General features: G+C 40.5%; 1 protein-coding gene across 1 annotated transcript in view; it reads left to right on the top strand.

The window, feature by feature from the left end:
- Window positions 1-733: 733 nt before the first annotated feature.
- The window catches only part of LOC109891250 (paxillin), a 50,773-nt gene continuing 33,149 nt past the window's right edge, over window positions 734-18,357 (top strand). The window contains exon 1 of the mRNA XM_020483652.2: window positions 734-995. Within this exon, the coding sequence (XP_020339241.1) occupies window positions 983-995 (13 nt within the window). The 5' untranslated portion in view covers window positions 734-982. The remainder of the gene's footprint in view (window positions 996-18,357) is intronic.

Below are 18,357 nucleotides of genomic sequence, written 5' to 3'. Positions count from 1 at the left end.
ACTGCAGTAATTTTGCGGTGTAACTGCAGTTATTCTGCAATTACTGGGTCCAAAATACCACAGTGGTCTGCCGTTACTAGTTTCAAAACTGCAATATTTTTTTGTAAGGGTACTAGTACACAAATGCGCTAATCAATTATTCATTTCCGATAGGCCTACCAGGCTACAACACATAATTTTCCAGATAGCACTACTTACCAGTTTCTATGTAGTCTTCGATATCTTAGTTTGTGAATGATTATTTTTAAACTTATCTCGCTGATGATTGGTATTTCACCAATGTCTCCACTGTTTCTAAATTATATTGACAAGGCTAATGATACGTTCACTTTATAAAATACAAAGAAATATAAATCAATTATGTTGACCTCACTTGCTATTGTGGATATATGGAGTAACGTGATTTTTAGAACGCATTTTCGAATTCTTAAATCGTTCCATGATGATCACCTCTGACGCAATGCCAATTGTTCAATCATAGGTTGGGGGGAATGGTGAAACATGTACATGGCCTATAGATGCAACTACAATTGATTTCAGTTTATAGATAGGTTATACATATCCAATTAAGAAACATTGTTGTGTAAATTGGAATCGTGTGCGTGCCATTTAGCCTCAAAACAAGCGGTGGGGTCTTTCATTTCACTGAAAAACAAATCCCACATAGTTGATTTAATCTAAACATACCTAGTTGGCCCACTTCCGCTAGATGGCAGCCTATAACTAAAAGTTTAAGTACAGCAGCCAGACTTTTCTTACTGGTAAATTTGAAGGCTCCAGGTGGGGGTGAGCTGCTTGTCCCCATGACTGCATTTTATTGAGTGTAGCAGGGAAGCAGCTAACTGAAAACTTATGTACTGCATTCAGATTACTGGAATTTCGATATAGAAGCCACAGTGTAGGTAGAGCAACCGACAATCGAATCAAAGGACAACCGTCCCGGTTCGTTCATAGTGTAGTGCCGATTCCTTCTGCTACCACCATGGATGATTTAGGTAAGTTCCCGTGGTGTTATTTCTTAGCTAACAGTAGAGCGTTCGAATTGTTTCCACTTTTTTGGTACTACCAAATTACCTGCATAGCACTTGTTCATCAGGTATGCTAACTATAGTGCATGACCACAAATGTCGCTAACGTTATAGAGCCAGTTATTATCCAGCTAGCCTACTACACAGCGTGGGAATCCGCAGGTTGGAGGCCGCGCGCTGTGGTTCTGAAAACGGGATTTTTTGCCTTGGCGTCAGGAAGGAGCTAATTCGTGATTATTGTTGAATCAGTTGCTAGCCAATACGCATGGATACTTTGCAATCCTCCCACATTTGTTTTCAATAACACATGTGTTCTGTGTTAGCAATGTGTGCACAGCCAGCTAAATACAGGCAGGGATTCAATCGATGCCGCCTCTCCCAGATCTGTTGACTTGAACTCAACTTTTTAATTAGCTGATTCATGACATTTGCACATTTGTTTCGAGCCTTTTTGCCGCGTACATTGCTGATGGAAAATGCTACTAAATTGATGACCGCGACCATGCATGCACACTTATGGAGCGATTTCACTGCCAACAAACTATTTGAATTCAATGTTTTTTAATTTGTATTTAGATATTGCATTTGAATATACTGTAATATTTTAGAATTTGTAATGCACAAATTGAATCATTGAATTCATAAATTGAACTTGTATTTCATGATTTGAAACTGAATTGAATTAATATTTAATTCAGCTTTAAAATTGAATTAAATACTGATATTCAATATTTGTCTTAATTTTCAATATGGTAAATATTGCATTCTTTGTCTCTCAGGTTCACAAACTATAATTTCAAGTTGACTACAAAGTTTCATATATATTAAACTTCTCAGATTGTTTTCAAATGCAGTTCTCTAAATTCTGATTCAAAACCAGAGACAACATCCTGGTACTTTGCCAGCCAGGAGAGGTCAAGGAGAACAGATAGAATGAAACCATCTGTGTTAAACAGGTTTCTGAAGCCAATGTGGCATGTTTAATTTATTTTCTTCCTATACATTTGGCTACAAGCTACTATGACCCCATTACTGAAGGCTTCAGTTCCCCTCTATGGACACAACAGAAGGGAGTGTGACAAATACATCCATTTGGTCCCCATTACGAAATGGTTTAATAGCCCTTCTAAGGATCACTTTTCCACTCCCTAATGAATCTTTCCCTTGTGACTGACTTGGTGCGAACCGGGTCTCCTGCATGTCACAAGACTGTGCTAGCCCACTTAGCTAAAGCCCATAGGGCTGAGTACAGGAAACTAACAATTCTCCATACCTCAGTTACGTTTCACCCCTTTTAAAACATCATACTTAGAGATCATGGCACCAATATAGTTGACTGGATTCGAACTCAGGCCTCCTGCACAACAACACTTTCTGTGACAGAAGGATCTGTGCACCCCATTTCATGAGGGTGCAACATTATACAGTTACACTTAAGTCCTTTAGCAGACACACTTATCCAGAGTGACCTACAGTAGTGAGTGCATTTTCATGCTTTTTTCGTACTAGTCCCCCATGGGTATCGAACTCACAACCCTGGCATTGCAAGCGCCATGCTCTACCAGCTGAGCTTTATGGGACTATGAGGTGGCTTGATGATCATGCATGTGATGAGCAACCATTTTGCCTGAGACCTGGAGATGTCAGTTTGACTGATGGGGTTCTAACCCAAGTCTCCTGTGTGCGGGACAATGTAACTTTTCAGCTCTCAGACAAGTTACTCACTCAGCTCAACCTCTGGGGTCACTGGGAGGTAAATGAAACTCACTCATCAGCCTGAAGTGCCACCCCTCTTCAATTGAAGAAAGGCTTTTTCAATAGTGCAGTGGGTTGCGAAACTTCTGGAAGGCGTTCATGTGGGTTTTCGAGGCAAAGGTCCTGAGTTTGAAGCTCGACGTGAGCTGAATGAGGGAGAAGTGGTACTTCCTAAGCAAGCAGTGTCGTCCTTTACATTAACTTTGATCTCATCCCTATGGGCTTTAGCTAAGTGGGCTAACAGTCTTGTGACATGCAGGAGACCTGGTTCGAAACCGTCAGTCAATAGAGAATAACTATGACGCGCCTATTCAACTACTGCATATCACTAAGAGGGCCAAATTACTGTTTTTGCCACACTCCCTTCTGCGCCTCCTGTGAGCATCAGAGGGGAACAGAAGGCATGGTCATGTTCCAGAGATCCTTAGCTTTCAGCAATATAGTAGTAGCAATATTAATTTTAAAAAAGTAGGAAGTTTGGTGCTTATCATAGCTTATAGACCAAATGCTACGATCCCTTGCAAAGAACCAGGATGTGGTCTAATTTTTCATCTGAATTTAGAGAATTCAATTTGAACTCTGAATGCATCTGAGAAGTTTAATATATACAACTTTGGTGAACTTGAAATTAGTTTGGAAGCTTGATACACAGACAATTAATGCAGTATTTACCATATTGAATTTAAGCATAAATTGCATTTTTAAAACTGAATGCAATATTCATTCAATTCAGTTTCAAAATAAATATTGAATTCAAATACAGTATCTGTTGGCACTAAAATCGTTCCATACACACATCTAGCAACACTGTTGCAGTGTTGATGAAGAATCTGTAGCCCCAGGCACACCTCTGCTCCTTCATAAGTTAGGGCGTTGGTATATAGTCTTTGGTTTGAGCCATACACTATAGCCTGAGGTTTGAACATATCTGTTCCTTCCCCTGCTCTTTCTGCTGCCATTTGTTATTTTTCTCTAAACGTCGACTTTTTTTTCTGGAATATATATGTAACTTCGTTTTGCCAGATAAGTTGAGTGAGGACAGCAGCAAGCTGGGGAGTTGTTGCCAAGTGCACCTGTTACTGTGTGTGCATCTGGGTTCCCTCGTCTGTCCTGTCATATTTGATCTAAGCCAATTATGTTGTCCATGTACAGCAGATGAGTAGGGAGTTCATTCATTCTGCTAACGGGTCAGTCACATCCCCTCCAGCCACAGTTGGACTGCTGGGGTTAATTGTGCGTGCTGTCCACAATGTGACACCATCTGTTGTCTTAAAAAATTAATTCATCTGCTTTTACATGGAATTTCCTTGCTCCACATGAACAGGCCTACATTTATGTGAGAAGATCTGTGTCAGCTAGAAACATTATGGGCTTAGTAATGAATAGTGATATAAACATGCTTCCCAAAATAGCTAGCCTACATGCTATGGTTTGCTGCAAACATGGAATGGCTGTAGTACTGTACGTGTAGAACATGTAGCTTCCATCATCAGTACCCACAACCAGTCATTAGAGAAAGCACTCCCAGTTCATTGTATCGCAGTCTCAAAACTGACTAGGCTATACAAGTTTTAAGGTATTTGACAGTCCGAGGCACCGATCTACACTATTGTCTTTACAGGTTTTGCACACCCAACTCATACTCACTCAACAACGCAATATTGTAGTGGGCAAATCGTATTTGGGATTGTGTGTTTAGGGTCTGTCTGTTATACATGGCAACCATGAGGTAAAATTTAGTCAGTCATCTAGAGAAAAAAAAAAACTTAATTGGATGCAAAAAATGCACCAGAATAACATCTTAACTTAACTGTATTAGTATGCCTCGTGATATTGATTTAAGATGCCATGTGGTGTGAGATACCTTCTTTAAATGTGTAATCTGATTTTGGATGTTAAAAAAAGTGCTGCCCTGACACTTGGAGGACTGAGCAAAACGGGGTCACATGACACACGCAAGAACAGCATGGTGTCTACTGACTCTTATGCCTGATTCACACTATAGGGGACAACCTGAACCGTACTGGCTCATGCTGTTCTTTTCACATTTTCCTTTCCAGAATGCTTCCAGCAACTATGTTGGATGCATAGCCAGACCTGCCCGTTTATAGCATGGCTTGGCTCTGTTTCACTTGGCTCAATAGTGTGAGAAGGGTAGTTTATTTTCCAATGGAGGAGAAAGTGTCTCTTACAACTTGCCTAAGTGACTGCGCCCACATAAGTGGTGTAGTTGCAATCATACAACCTTCTAAATGACCAAAGGGAAATCTTCCTTCCTTCAAAATGTCCTTAGTGTCCAAAGAAAACCATGCCATGAATGATTCACACTACACGCCATCAATATTAATGGATACACCGGTTACGTCCCAAATGGCACCCTATTCCCTACATATAGCACTACTTTTGACCAGAGCTCTGTTGGCCCTGGTCAAAAGTAGTGCACTATATAAGAAATAGGATGCACATACCTTCTCCACTTACATAGTTGAAGGGCTTCCCCAACCTTTTTGGGATAGGGGGCAGCATTTTCACTTTTGGATGAATAGCGTTCCCAGAGTGCACTGCCTCCTACTCTGTCCCAGATGATAATATATGCGTATTAGTATTGGATAGAAAACACTGACGTTTCTAAAACTGTTTGAATGATGTCTGAGTATAACAGAAGTCACGGCAGGCGAAAACCTGAGAGAAATCCAACCAGGAAGTGGGAAATCTGAGGTTCGTAGTTTTTCAAATCTTGCCCTACCGACTACACAGTGGGATATGGATAAAGTTGTACTTCCTACGGCTTCCACTAGATGTCAACAGTCTTTAGAAACTGGTTTTGGGCTCTGAGCGCCGTTCTCATATTATGCTTTTTCCGTAAAGTTTTTTTCAATCTGACACAGCGGTTGCATTAAGGAGAAGTCTATCTTTAATTCTATGAATAACACTTGTATCTTTTATCAATATTTATTATGAGTATTTCTGCAAAATCACTGGATGTTTTGGAATCAAAACATTACTGCACGTAAGGCGCCAATGTAAACTGAGATTTTCGGATATAAATATGCACATTATCGAACAAAACATACATGTATTGTGTGACATGATGTCCTATGAGTGTCATCTGATGATTATCAAAGGTTAGTGATTAATTTGATCTATTTCTGCTTTTTGTGACTATCTTTGGCTGGAAAAATGGCTGTGTTTTTTTGACTTGGCGGTGATCTAACATAATCATATGTTGTGCTTTCGCTGTAAAGCATTTTTTAAATCGGACACGATGGGTAGATTAACAAAAAGTTAATCTTTCATTTGCTGTATAGGACTTGTTATTGTGTGAAAGTTACATATTTAAAAAAAAGAAATATTAAATTTTGCGTGCCTTTTCAGCGGAATGTTGTTGAGGGGTTCCGCTAGCAGAACACCTGCCCTAGAAAGGTTAAAGTCCTCCCTCAAAAAGGAGAGTTGCACAATCCAGTGTGGCCTTATAACATGCGGTGAGGGGATGTAAATGTTTTCATGGTGTAGGAGGTGAGACCCAACCCATCTCAGAGAAAAGAAGGAAGTTAAACTATACTTTGTACTGCCCCTTTCATAAAATAACAATTTAATTAGCTTTTTTTTAGCTCTTGCTTTTTTACTGAGTCCTAGTTCATCTCATGATCGAATTAGAGTTGAGGACCAAAAATGATTTATTAATTACTCAGTTATTTCATTGAAAAAGGACTGGTAAAGCATTTACTGGGAAGGTTTAGCTTAAGTAGGTCGAGGTATTTATTTGATAGAGGGTAGCTCCATCAGTGTCTCCTATAGGATAAACTTATTTTAATTTGTATTCAGCAAGTTCATTCTCTGTGCTGAGGTAGTGCTCAGAGTCCATAAAGCATGTGAGAGAGAGGCTGTCTATTTCGGGCACTCACCCCACACAGCCCTGACCCAGGCTTGGCATAAACACACAAACACAGGAGGATGAGTGTGCACTAACTAGAGGTTGACCGGTTTTTCGAAGCTGATAATGATTTATTAGAGGACCAAAAAAAGCAGAAGCTGATTTTATATATATTTGCTATAATGACAATTGCAACAATACTGAATTAACACTTTTATTTTAACTTAACATATAAATAACATCTATTTATTCTCAAATGAAACATGTTTAAATAATGCAAAAACAGTGTTGGAGAAGAAAGTTAAAGTGCAATATGTGCCATGTAAAAAAAGCTAACATTTAAGTTCCTTGCTCAGAACATATGAAAGCTGGTGGTTCAATATTCCCAGTTAAGAAGTTTTAGGTTGTAGTTATTATAGGAATTATGACACGTCGACTATTTCTCTCTATACCATTTTGTATTTCATATACCTTTGACTATTGGATGTTCTTATAGGTACTTTAGTATTGCCAGCCTAATCTCGGGAGTTGATAGGCTTGAAGTCATAAACAGTGGTGTGAATCAAGCATTGCTAAGAGCTGCTGGCAAATGCAGTAAAGTGCTGTTTGAATGAATGCTTACGAGCCTGCTGCTGCCTACCACCGTTCAGACTGGTCTATCAAATCATAGACTTAATTATAAGAAACACACAGAAATACGAGCCTTATGACATTTAATATGGTCAAATCTGGAAACTATAATTTTGAAAACGAAACATTTATTCTGTCAGTGAAATATAGAACCGTTCCGTATTTTGTCGAACCGGTGGCAACCCTAAATCTAAATATTGCTGTTACATTGCACAACCTTCAATGTTCTAATTATGTAAAATTCGGGCAAATGAATTACGGTCTTTGTTAGGAAGAAACGCAGTTCGCAACAAGCCAGGCGGCCCAAACTGTTGCACATACCCTAACTCTGCTTTCACTGAACGCAATAGAAGTGACAATTTCCCTAGTTAATATTGCCTGCTAACAGGAATTTATTTTAACGAAATATGCAGGTTTAAATAAAAATATATACTTCTGTGTATTGGTTTTAAGAAAGACATTGATGTTTATGGTTAGGTACATTCGTGCAAAGATTGTGCTTTTGTTATATCATCACACTTTTGGCGAAGTAGGCTGTGACTCGATGATAAATTAACAGGCACCGCATTGATTATATGCAACGCAGGACAAGCTAGTAATATCATCTACCATGTGTAGTTAACTAGTGATTGTGAAGATTGATTGTTTTTTAAAAGATAAGTTTAATGCTAGCTAGCAACTTGCCTTGGCTCCTTGCCGCCACAAGGTCCTTTTGTCGCTGCACTCACGTAACCGGTGGTCAGCCTGCCACACAGTTTCCTCGTGGATTGCAATGTAATCGGCGTTTGTTATGAAGACCGATTAATCGGCATGGCCGATTTCAAGTTGTCTTCTAGCACTAGCACATTCGAACACATCCTACTCCTCTTTAAATGTGTTTGCTGACTTGTTAGTGAGTGGATGTGAAAGGCAAAAACACACCAGACGACTTCAATTTATTCTCGACTAGTTTCCTCTGTTATACAGGTGTTCCAAACCAGTTTCTCCACGTACCACAGCATTGGGACCACCAGAGCAGTGAGTGCACTGTGACATACACTTACAATCTCAAATATCTAGGCCTATGACCACGGGATAAAATCTACAAACAACCAATGTGCACAGAGATTTACTCTGAGTGCACACAATACACTCAAAGACCCCCCCCCCCCCCCCCCCCCCATTCTGCTTTGCCAATCAATACCTTTTAGCAGAAATTAAACTTCAAATTGTGCCTTTAAGAAAGCACATACGTGCTCTCATGCACTGCTAGGACTATAGCCTAGCTCTACAGCTGTGCACCTACCACTAACCCAACCTCAACTTCTGCAGGATTCCTGTGGTACACCTCACAGGAAGCTGTGGGCTCAGTCCTGTTAACAGCTGAAGGCCTGACCAGATGTGATTGTTGCTGGTTCCTTTCTCTTCTGACTCTTCTGTCCTGGAGATGCCAATCCCAATGACCATGGATGTGTCTGTATGTGCATCCCAAAGTGCACTATATAGCGGACAGGATGCCATTTGGGATGCATATTCTGTGGATTCACTGCAGAATCCGATCATGCAGGTCACAATGTGTGATGCCATCATTGTATGTTGTATATTGTTGATGCTCTGTGTGCCTAAGGAATGTGATTTTTACAGAGGGCCCTAACAAGTATCCCTCTTCTCTCTACTTCCAAGATACAGCCTACATCAGAGGCAGCTAGCCCAGCTCCCATTGGCTAGGCATGCACCAACAAGACATGAAAATTAAAATACCTCCTGCTAAGTTTGTGTGCAGAAAAAGGAGGGTAAAATGTACCAGAGAGGAATCTGTTTCTGCTTGGTTGCTAGAAAAATGTATTGTGAGTGAAATCTGCTCTGGAGCGTTAGTATACTCAGCTCATTAGTGTTGGGTGATGCTCTGTATGCCTTTTTATCAAAAGATAAAACAGGCCAGTTTGTTTGAAGTGCTGTTGGTGCACAGGAAGGAGTGGGCTGGGTGAGGTAAGTTACCCCCAAACAAGAACTGACATGCATAGACTCCTCCTGTCATCTGGTTCTAATACTCACCATCAGGGGACCGCTGTGGGGAAAGGGGATACCTAGTCAGTTGTACAACTGAAATGTCTTCCGCATTTAACCAAATCCCTTTGAATCAGATGTGCGGGGACCTGCAAGAATCGACATCCACGTCTTCGGCGCCCGGGGAACTGTGGGTTAACTGCCTTGCTCAGGGGCATGAAGACATATTTTTACCTTGTCAGCTCGGGGATTCGGTTGAGCAACATTTCTGTTGCTGGCCCAAAACCCTAACCACTAGCTTACCAATGTGTGCAAAGTATTGATTATATAGAATGTAGCTGAATATGATAGAGGTCGACCGATAAATCAAAATGGCCGATTTAATTAGGGCCGATTTATATTCCAATCCACGAGGAGACTGCGTGGCAGGCTACCAACTGTTACGTGAGTACAGGCAGCAAGGAGCCATGGTAAGTTGCTAGATGGCATTAAATGGATAGTTTTTTAAATAAAATAACTAGTGATTATGTTAAGATTAACTAGCTTGTCCTGTGTTGCATATAATCAATGCTGTGCCTGAAATTGTCACTTCTCTTTCATTCAGTGTAAGCAGAGTCAGGGTATATGCAGCAGTTTGGGTCGCCTGGCTCGTTGCAAACTGTGAAGACCATTTCTTCCTAACAAAGACCATAATTAATTTGCCAGAATTGTACATAATTATGACATAACATTGACGGTTGTGCAATATAACAACAATATTTAGACTTGGGGTTGCCACCCGTTCGATTAAAATACGTAACAGTTCCGTATTTCACTGAAAGAAATTCTCACTGAAAGAATAAACCAATAAAGCAGTGAAAAAAATCTATGCTATGCTTTCTGATAACGCTGCCAAGTGGTAGAATATAAACTGAACAGTACTGGACCCCAAATCAACCCTTGTGGAACGCCACATGTGATATGTATTTTCTCTGAGTTCTGTTCACCAAGGGTGATTCAACTCTCGACCCAGTTACATAGGTCCTAGACCGGAGAAGCCATCCCACCTGTCCAGAAGGAAATCATGGTCAACCGAGTCAATTGCAGCACTTAAATCTAAGCGTACAAGGACAGATGTTTGGCGTCTGTGTTGGCTGTACGATCATTTACCACTTTAACTAAAGCTGTGTCTGCTGTGGTGGGCATGAAAACCAGGTCTGGATTTTTTTTTTATACAGTTGGCACTTAAAATCAAGTACGTTTTCTTAGGAATGGAGTGATTGAAAAATGGCTTGCACGTCTTCAGATATGCAATTAAAAACTGTTTTGAAGGTGGTGGGGTTAGGATCGAAGGCAGGTAGAATGCTTAAGTTCTGATGTCACTTTCCTGAGCGTGTCTGTGTCAACCAGGGGAAATAAATCCATAGTGCCTTTGCGTAGTAGGCAAGCTCACATCAAACTTCTCATAGGGTCTTGCTTGACTGATAACCAACATTAGGCTGGGTATCTTCTCTGAAATATGCCACAATTCATTACGTTTAGATGTGGAGGACCGTGCACACAAGTTTTGGGGGGGTAGGATTTATCAGGCCATCAATGGTCGAAGAGCACTCATTATTCTGATTTAATAGTGATCAAGTTAGAAAAATGGGACAATCTGGCATTTCTTATTTCCTTAATATAAATGCCAAGTTGCTCTCTCAGAATATCATAATGGACCTGCAACTTTGACTTTCTCCACTTCGGCTCTGCCTTTCTGCACTTTCTCTTGAATTGATTAGTTCCCTCACTCATCCAAGGGGCTCTCTGTTTTAGATGTGACCTTTTTCTACCTTACTGGAGCTACGGCATCAATGATTTCCCTTAATTTGCAATAAAAGTTCAACTGAATCACCATGAAGGCAGAATAGGTGGTGAAGTATTGTTCATACACTCGATCTGTGGGAACTTCAGAGGTAAGATGGCGTTTCTTACTGCGTTCAGTATTACCCTGTTCTATGGGCAACAATGTAGTAAAAAATACACCGTGGGGATCAGATAAAGCAACATCAACAATAGAGGATAGGTCCATAGAAAGCCCCTTGGTAATAACCAGGTCCAGAGTATGGCTGCCATTATGGGTGGGCTCAGTAACATGTTAGATAAAGTCCCATAGAGCTCAAAAGATTCATAAATTCAATGGCCTAGGTGTCAGTTGCTTTTGTCAACATGAATATTAAAATCATCCAACACAATGATTTTATCATAGTCCTTAAGGACAATAGTTCAGATAAATTGGAAAATAAAGTGGGGCAGTGCATTGGTGGCCTTTACAGGGTTATGGCCAGTACTGGTGGATTATATTTAAACAGTATAGCAGGATGCTCAAAACACAAGTCACAAAATGAAATGTCCTTACAGCTGAGAGCATTAGTAAAAACAGAGGCTGTCTGTTTCTTTCCCTTTTCTGATCATGTATGAAAAGCTGTAGTCCGCGGGGAGACTTCAATAGGAGCGGCACTACAGTCTGACAGCCATGTGTCAGTGAACATGCAATCAACTTTGCGCTCAGTAATGAAGTCATGCACCAGAGGTTTTACTTGTTATTGTTCCATATTCAATGAGTGTGGGCTGCCTCGAGGTAACCAAAATGGTTAACGTTACAACTAGAGGTCGAGCGATTTTATGATTTTTCAACGCCAATACCGAGTATTGGAGGACCTACATTTATTTTATATATGTGTATATTTGTAACGACAATTACAACAATACTGAGTTAACACTAAATACATAAAATCTATTTAGTCTCATAAATAATGAAACATTCAATTTGGTTTAAATAATGCAAAAACAGTGTTGGAGAAAGTGCCATGTAAAAAAGCTAACGTTTAAATTCTTTGCTCAGAACATGCAAACATATGAAAGCTGGTGGTTCCTTTTTAACGAGTCTTCAATATTCCCAGTTAAGAAGTTGTAAAGCAGAAAACCGAGCTTGTCTGCATGTTCCCCTGTCAGTCTGCTCCTCCGCTTATCATAAATCATCCCCACCTCACTGAACACTCTCTCGCTTGGGACCGAAGAAGGTGGGGGACAGAAACTTCTTTGCCAGTGTAGCGAGTAATGGAAGTCTGTCCTCATTCTGCTTCCACCACTTCAAAGGCAAGCCACTCTTTCTGTCAATGACAGGCTCTTTGAGGTAACACTCCAACTCTGCACTGGACTTCAGCCCTGCCCTCTTGGCTTCCAAGGACTCTAGTGTAGAGGCTGTCTACCTGGACTCTTTGCCCCTTTCCATCTGGATCTGGGTCCTCCTTCACTAGTCCCTTCTGCTGTGGCTCTGGGATTTGGATTCCTTAGGTCAAATTCCTCCTTCAGCCACTCTTTTGCTTTCTCTAGTGCTGTCCCTGAGGTGACGGCGTAGCTCTTGTGGATCCAGGACAGTTGCCAGCACCAGGCACTTTGTCTTCTCGGCCTTCGAGAACTGCCTTGTCAGACAGTCCAACATGGTCTTCCGTAAAGTTTTGATGCCTTGAGTGGAAGAACCCACCTGCTGCAGCATCAGCTTCAGCACCGACACACTGGGGATGATGCATGCGGCTGTGGCATTGGAGTGGCTCATCTCCACTGTCACCACCTCCATAGATGCTAGAGTCTCAATTAGGAAAGAGACTACGTCCCACTGTGTAGCAGACAAACTGCTGATGTCTGTATTCACCTGCATACACATTCAGTGCATGCCTCTGTTCAAACATCCTCTGCAACATATGTAGTAGTGTTGTGTTTGAACTGCTTGGTTGATGCTGTGTTTTGGAAGGCCAAGCTCCTCCCGAATGGCCCCCAGACTCTGTTTGGCCAGTACAGAATGATCAAAGTGAGTTGCAAAGCTCTTCAACATGGCAATAATGTCTAGCACAGCTCTGACTGGATAGTCCATCATTGATTACAAGCTGTAGGGTGTGTGCACTGTAGCTGAAGTCCGACAGTCTCCTACCTTTCACCATGTTTGCCCCACTGTCCCTGAGGATCAGCACTACACGTTCTGTGTGGATTTCCCAGTATTCCAACATGGTCCAAAACATCTCTCTGTAGTTTCCTGTGTGTGAGCCAGTCATAATCTTGACATTCAGCACAACATGCTTTCTTGTCTAGACATTGTCAATTAAATGTCCAGTAAGGCTCATCAGGGACTGACCAGCAGTCAGATGTGAATGCCATGTGTGGAGCATTCACTGGTGCTATCAGATCATTCACTTTCATCACAACTCCTTTGTGTTTTATCTAGCATTTCTGTGTGATGGAATTGTTCATCATTGATCCTGTACTGGGGTTCAGCAAGAGTAATCCGCTGCTATGGCAATCATCTCAATAACTGCTTTGTCCATCTTCTTGGGTCTTTGTCCTGCCATTTCTTGTTTTTATTAAAACGTTTTAAGATTGTAGCCTACGACGTCTGTGTGTCTAACACTTTTTTTTTTCCCCTTGAAGATTTTGTTTGCTTTTTTTTCTTCATTGCTTCCTTATGGGCTTTTAGGTCAGTGTTCTTAAGGGGATTCCACAGGTTGGTGGTATTTTTTAAATATTTTTTATAGCCATTGTTGACCCCATGCTTACACTTTATCACAAATAAGACCCCATGCTTTCCCTGGTGCCAATTCAATGTAATAGTCCCACACTGGTGCTCTGCTTTTCTCTGCCATCTGTAAAATTACTATAATTGTGTACACACACACAGCTCTCTGAAGTGACAAGGATACTGAAGTGTCTGCTTAGGAGACACATACTCAACTGTTTGAATAAAAAAACAAGAATTTATGTTACCTGTGATGAATGTTGAAAACAAAAACTAATTTCTATATGCAGGAAATCCTATTTTAATAAATGGGCATGGTAAGAATTGACTACCAAAGTGGGAGTCATAATTCCCATGACACCTTTCAGCAAAATCTGAAAAGCAGTTCCTTCATTTATTCCATTGGATATTTTTTAGATTCACTTCAAATAAGGTCTGTGTTTTGTGTAGGCTTACACCACCTTGCCAATTTTGATAACTGTGGATATCCATAACTCTTAGGTAACTCTGCTAAATATAAGCGAAGATATATATTTTGTGGTGTGGTTTTATGAAAGTATGTTGCAGGAGCCAACTTACCTTGGCTCCTTCCAGCCACAAGGTCCTTTTTGATGCTACACTCACATAACAGGTGGTCAGCCTGCCACGCAGTCTCCTCGTGGATTGCGATGTAATCTGCTGGCCTTCTAGGCAGTGCCTCTGTCCAATGTCTGTTCTTTTGCCCATCTTAATCTTTTATTTTTATTGGCCAGTCTGAGATATGGCTTTTTCTTTGCAACTCTGCCTAGAAGGCCAGCATCCCGGAGTTGCCTCTTCACTGTTGTGCACCGGGGCCTCCCACTCCTCTTTCTATAATGGTTAGTGCCAGGTTGCGCTGGTCGGTGAAGGGAGTAGTACACAGCGTTTGTACGAGCTCTTCAGTTTCTTGGCAATTTCTCGTATGGAATAGCCTTCATTTCTCAGAACAAGAATAGACTGACCAGTTTCAGAAGAAAGTTCTTTGTTTCTGGCCATTTTGAGCCTGTAATGGAAGCCACAAATGCTGATGCTCCAGATACTCAACTAGACTAAAGAAGACCAGTTTTATTGCTTCTCTAATCTCTAACAGTTTTCAATTGTGCGAACATAATTGAAAAAGGGTTTTCTAATGATCAATTAGCCTTCTTAAAATGCTAAACTTGGATTAGCTAACACAGCGTGCCTTTGGAACACAGGAGTGATGGTTGCTGATAGTGGACCTATGTAGATATTCCATAAAAAAATCTGCCTTTTCAAGCTACAATAGGCAATTACAATATTAAGAATATCTACACTGTATTTCTGTGCAATATGTGCCATGTAAGAAAGCTAAAGTTTAAGTTCCTTGCTCAGAACATGAGAACATATGAAAGCTGGTGGTTCCTTTTAACATGAGTCTTCAATATTCCCAGGTAAGAAGTTTTAGGTTGTAGTTATTATAGGACCATTTCTCTCTCTCTATGATTTGTATTTGACTATACCTTTGACTATTGGATGTTCTTATAGGCACTTTAGTATTGCCAGTGTAACAGTATAGCTTCCATCCCTCTCCTTGCCGCTACCTGGGCTCGAACCAGGAACACATGGACAACAGCCACCCTCGAAGCAGCGTTACCCATGCAGAGCAAGGGGAACAACTACTCCAAGTGACATTTGAAACGCTATTAGCGTGCACCCCGCTAACTAGCTAGCCATTTCACATCGGTTACACCAGCCTAATCTCGGGAGTTTATAGGGTTGAAGTCATAAACAGCGCAATGCTTGACGCACAGCGAAGAGCTGCTGGCAAAACGCACAAAAGTGCTGTTTGAATGAATGCTTACGAGCCTGCTGGTGCCTACCATCGCTCAGTCAGACTGCTTTATCAAATCATAGACTTAATTATAACATTAAAAACACACAGAAATACAAGCCGTAGGTCATTTAATATGGTCGAATCCGGAAACTCGAATATTCTTTCAGTGAAATACGGAACCGTTCCATATTTTAACTAACGGATGGCATCCCTAAGTCTAAATATTGCTGTTACATTGCACAACCTTCAATGTTATGTTATAATTGCGTAAAATTCTGGCAAATTAGTTCTCAATGAGCCAGGCGGCCCAAACTGTTGCATATACCCTGACTCTGCGTGCAATGAACGCAAGAGAAGTGACACAATTTCACCTGGTTAATATTGCCTGCTAACCTGGATTTCTTTTAGCTAAATATGCAGGTTTAAAAATATATACTTCTGTGTATTGATTTTAAGAAAGGCATTGATGTTTATGATTAGGTACACGTTGGAGCAACGACAGTCCTTTTTCGCGAATGCGCACCGCATCGATTATATGCAACGCAGGACACGCTAGATAAACTAGTAATATCATCAACCATGTGTAGTTATAACTAGTGATTTATGATTGATTGTTTTCTGTAAGATAAGGTTAATGCTAGCAACTTACCTTGGCTTCTTACTGCATTTGCGTAACAGGCAGGCTCCTCGTGAGGCAGGTGGTTAGAGCGTTGGACTAGTTAACTGACAAGGTAAAAATCTGTCGTTCTGCCCCTGAACAAGGCAGTTAACCCACTGTTCCTAGACCGTCATTGAAAATAAGAATGTGTTCTTAACGGACTTTCCTAGTTAAATAAAGTTATAAATTTATTTTTATCGGTGTCCAAAAATTCCGATCGTTATAAAAACTTGAAATCGCCTCTAATTAATCGGCCATTCCGATTAATCGGTCGACCTCTACACCTGATGGGTTTGTGCCCATCCGTGGATTTAAAAACACCAGTGGGCTAGCACTGCTAGCGTTAGCCTGTTCCGTTTTCATGATGGTTAGCATCTAACTGCTACTAAACAGGAATCCGGGACACAAACTTAGGCTATGATTTAAACAATTTAATTTAAACTTTCTTAAAAACAACGGAGTGTAGACAGTATACTGTTCTGTTGCACACTTTGGTGTGTGGTTCTTGTCACGATATCTCTGATAGGCTTGCTATTGTTGCCAAACGTAACGCTATTGTTTTAGTTAAGACTGGCCTATATTAAACATGCAGCTACTGTAATAAGTGGTGGCTTGCCCAAAAAAGTACAAAACTATACCACCCCTACCTTGTCACAGCACAACTGATTGGCTCAAACGCATTAAGAAGGAAAGAAATTCCAAAAAGTAACTTTTTAACCTTTCATATTTTAGAAATATGTAACTTTCATACATTAAGTCCAATACAGAAAATGAAAGATTAACAAGATGTTTATCTACCCATCGTGTCCGATTTCAAAAATGCTTTACAGCGAAAGCACAACATATGATTGTTAGATCACCGCCAAGTAAAAAAAACACAGCCATTTTTCCAGCCAAAGATAGGAGTCACAAAAAGCAGAAATAGTTTTTTTAATGTTTCGAACATTTATGTTTTGTTCGATAATGTACATATTTATATCCAAAAATCTCAGTTTACATTGGCGCGTTACGTGCAGTAATGTTTTGATTCCAAAACATCCGATTTTACAGAAATACTCATAATAAACATTGATAAAAGATACAAGTGTTATTCATAGACTTCTCCTTAATGCAACCGCTGTGTCAGATTTAAAAAACTTGACGGAAAAAGCATAATCTGAGAACGGCGCTCAGAGCCCAATCCAGCCAGAGAAAAATCTGCCATTTTGTAGTCAACAGAAGTTAGAAATAACAGGAATCCCAGTTCGACAATAAATTACTTTGTTCCATAAAGTCCATCATTTATGTTCAAATAGCCACTTTTTGTTAGTGTGTTCAGCCCAGTAATCCATCTTCATGAGGCGCGAGCACTTCGTCCAGACAATAACTCAGTTCCGTTACAGGTCGTAGAAACAAGTCAAACGATGTATGGAATAAAACTTTAGGATGTTTTTAACATTAACATAAAACATCAATGTTCCAACCGGAGAATTCCTATGCCTGAAGAAAAGCCATGGAATGAGAGCTAACTCTGTCTGAGCCTGAGACACTCTGCCAGACCACTGACTCAAACAGGTCTCATGAGCCCCTCCTTCATAGAATCCTCATTCAAGTTTCTAAAGATGGTTGACATCTAGTGGAAGCCGTAGGAAGTGCAACTTGACTCCATAGACACTATTTGGTAGGCCAAGCTTTGAAAAACTACAAACCTCAGATTTCCCACTTCCTGGTTGGATTTTTCTCAGGTTTTCGCTTGCCATATGACTTCTGTTATACTCAGACATCAAACAGTTTTAGAAACTTCAGAGTGTCTTCTATCCAATACTAATAATAATATGCATATATTAGCATCTGGGGCAGAGTAGGAAGCAGTTCACTCTGGGCACGCTATTCATCGAAAAGTGAAAAAGCTGCCCCCTATCCCAAAAGAGTTAACAAGGCACACCTGTTAATTGAAATGCATTCCAGGTGACTACCTCATGAAGCTGGTTGAGAGTGTGCAAAGGGTGGCTACTTTGAAGAATCAAATACAACATATATTTATGTTCAACCTTTTTTCTTTTCTTTTTTTACTACATTATTCCATATGTTATTTCATAGTTTTTA

The sequence above is a fragment of the Oncorhynchus kisutch genome, linkage group LG5, assembly GCF_002021735.2.
Source record: "Oncorhynchus kisutch isolate 150728-3 linkage group LG5, Okis_V2, whole genome shotgun sequence".
Classification (NCBI taxonomy): domain Eukaryota; kingdom Metazoa; phylum Chordata; class Actinopteri; order Salmoniformes; family Salmonidae; genus Oncorhynchus; species Oncorhynchus kisutch.
This window is presented reverse-complemented; position numbering and strand designations above follow the sequence as displayed.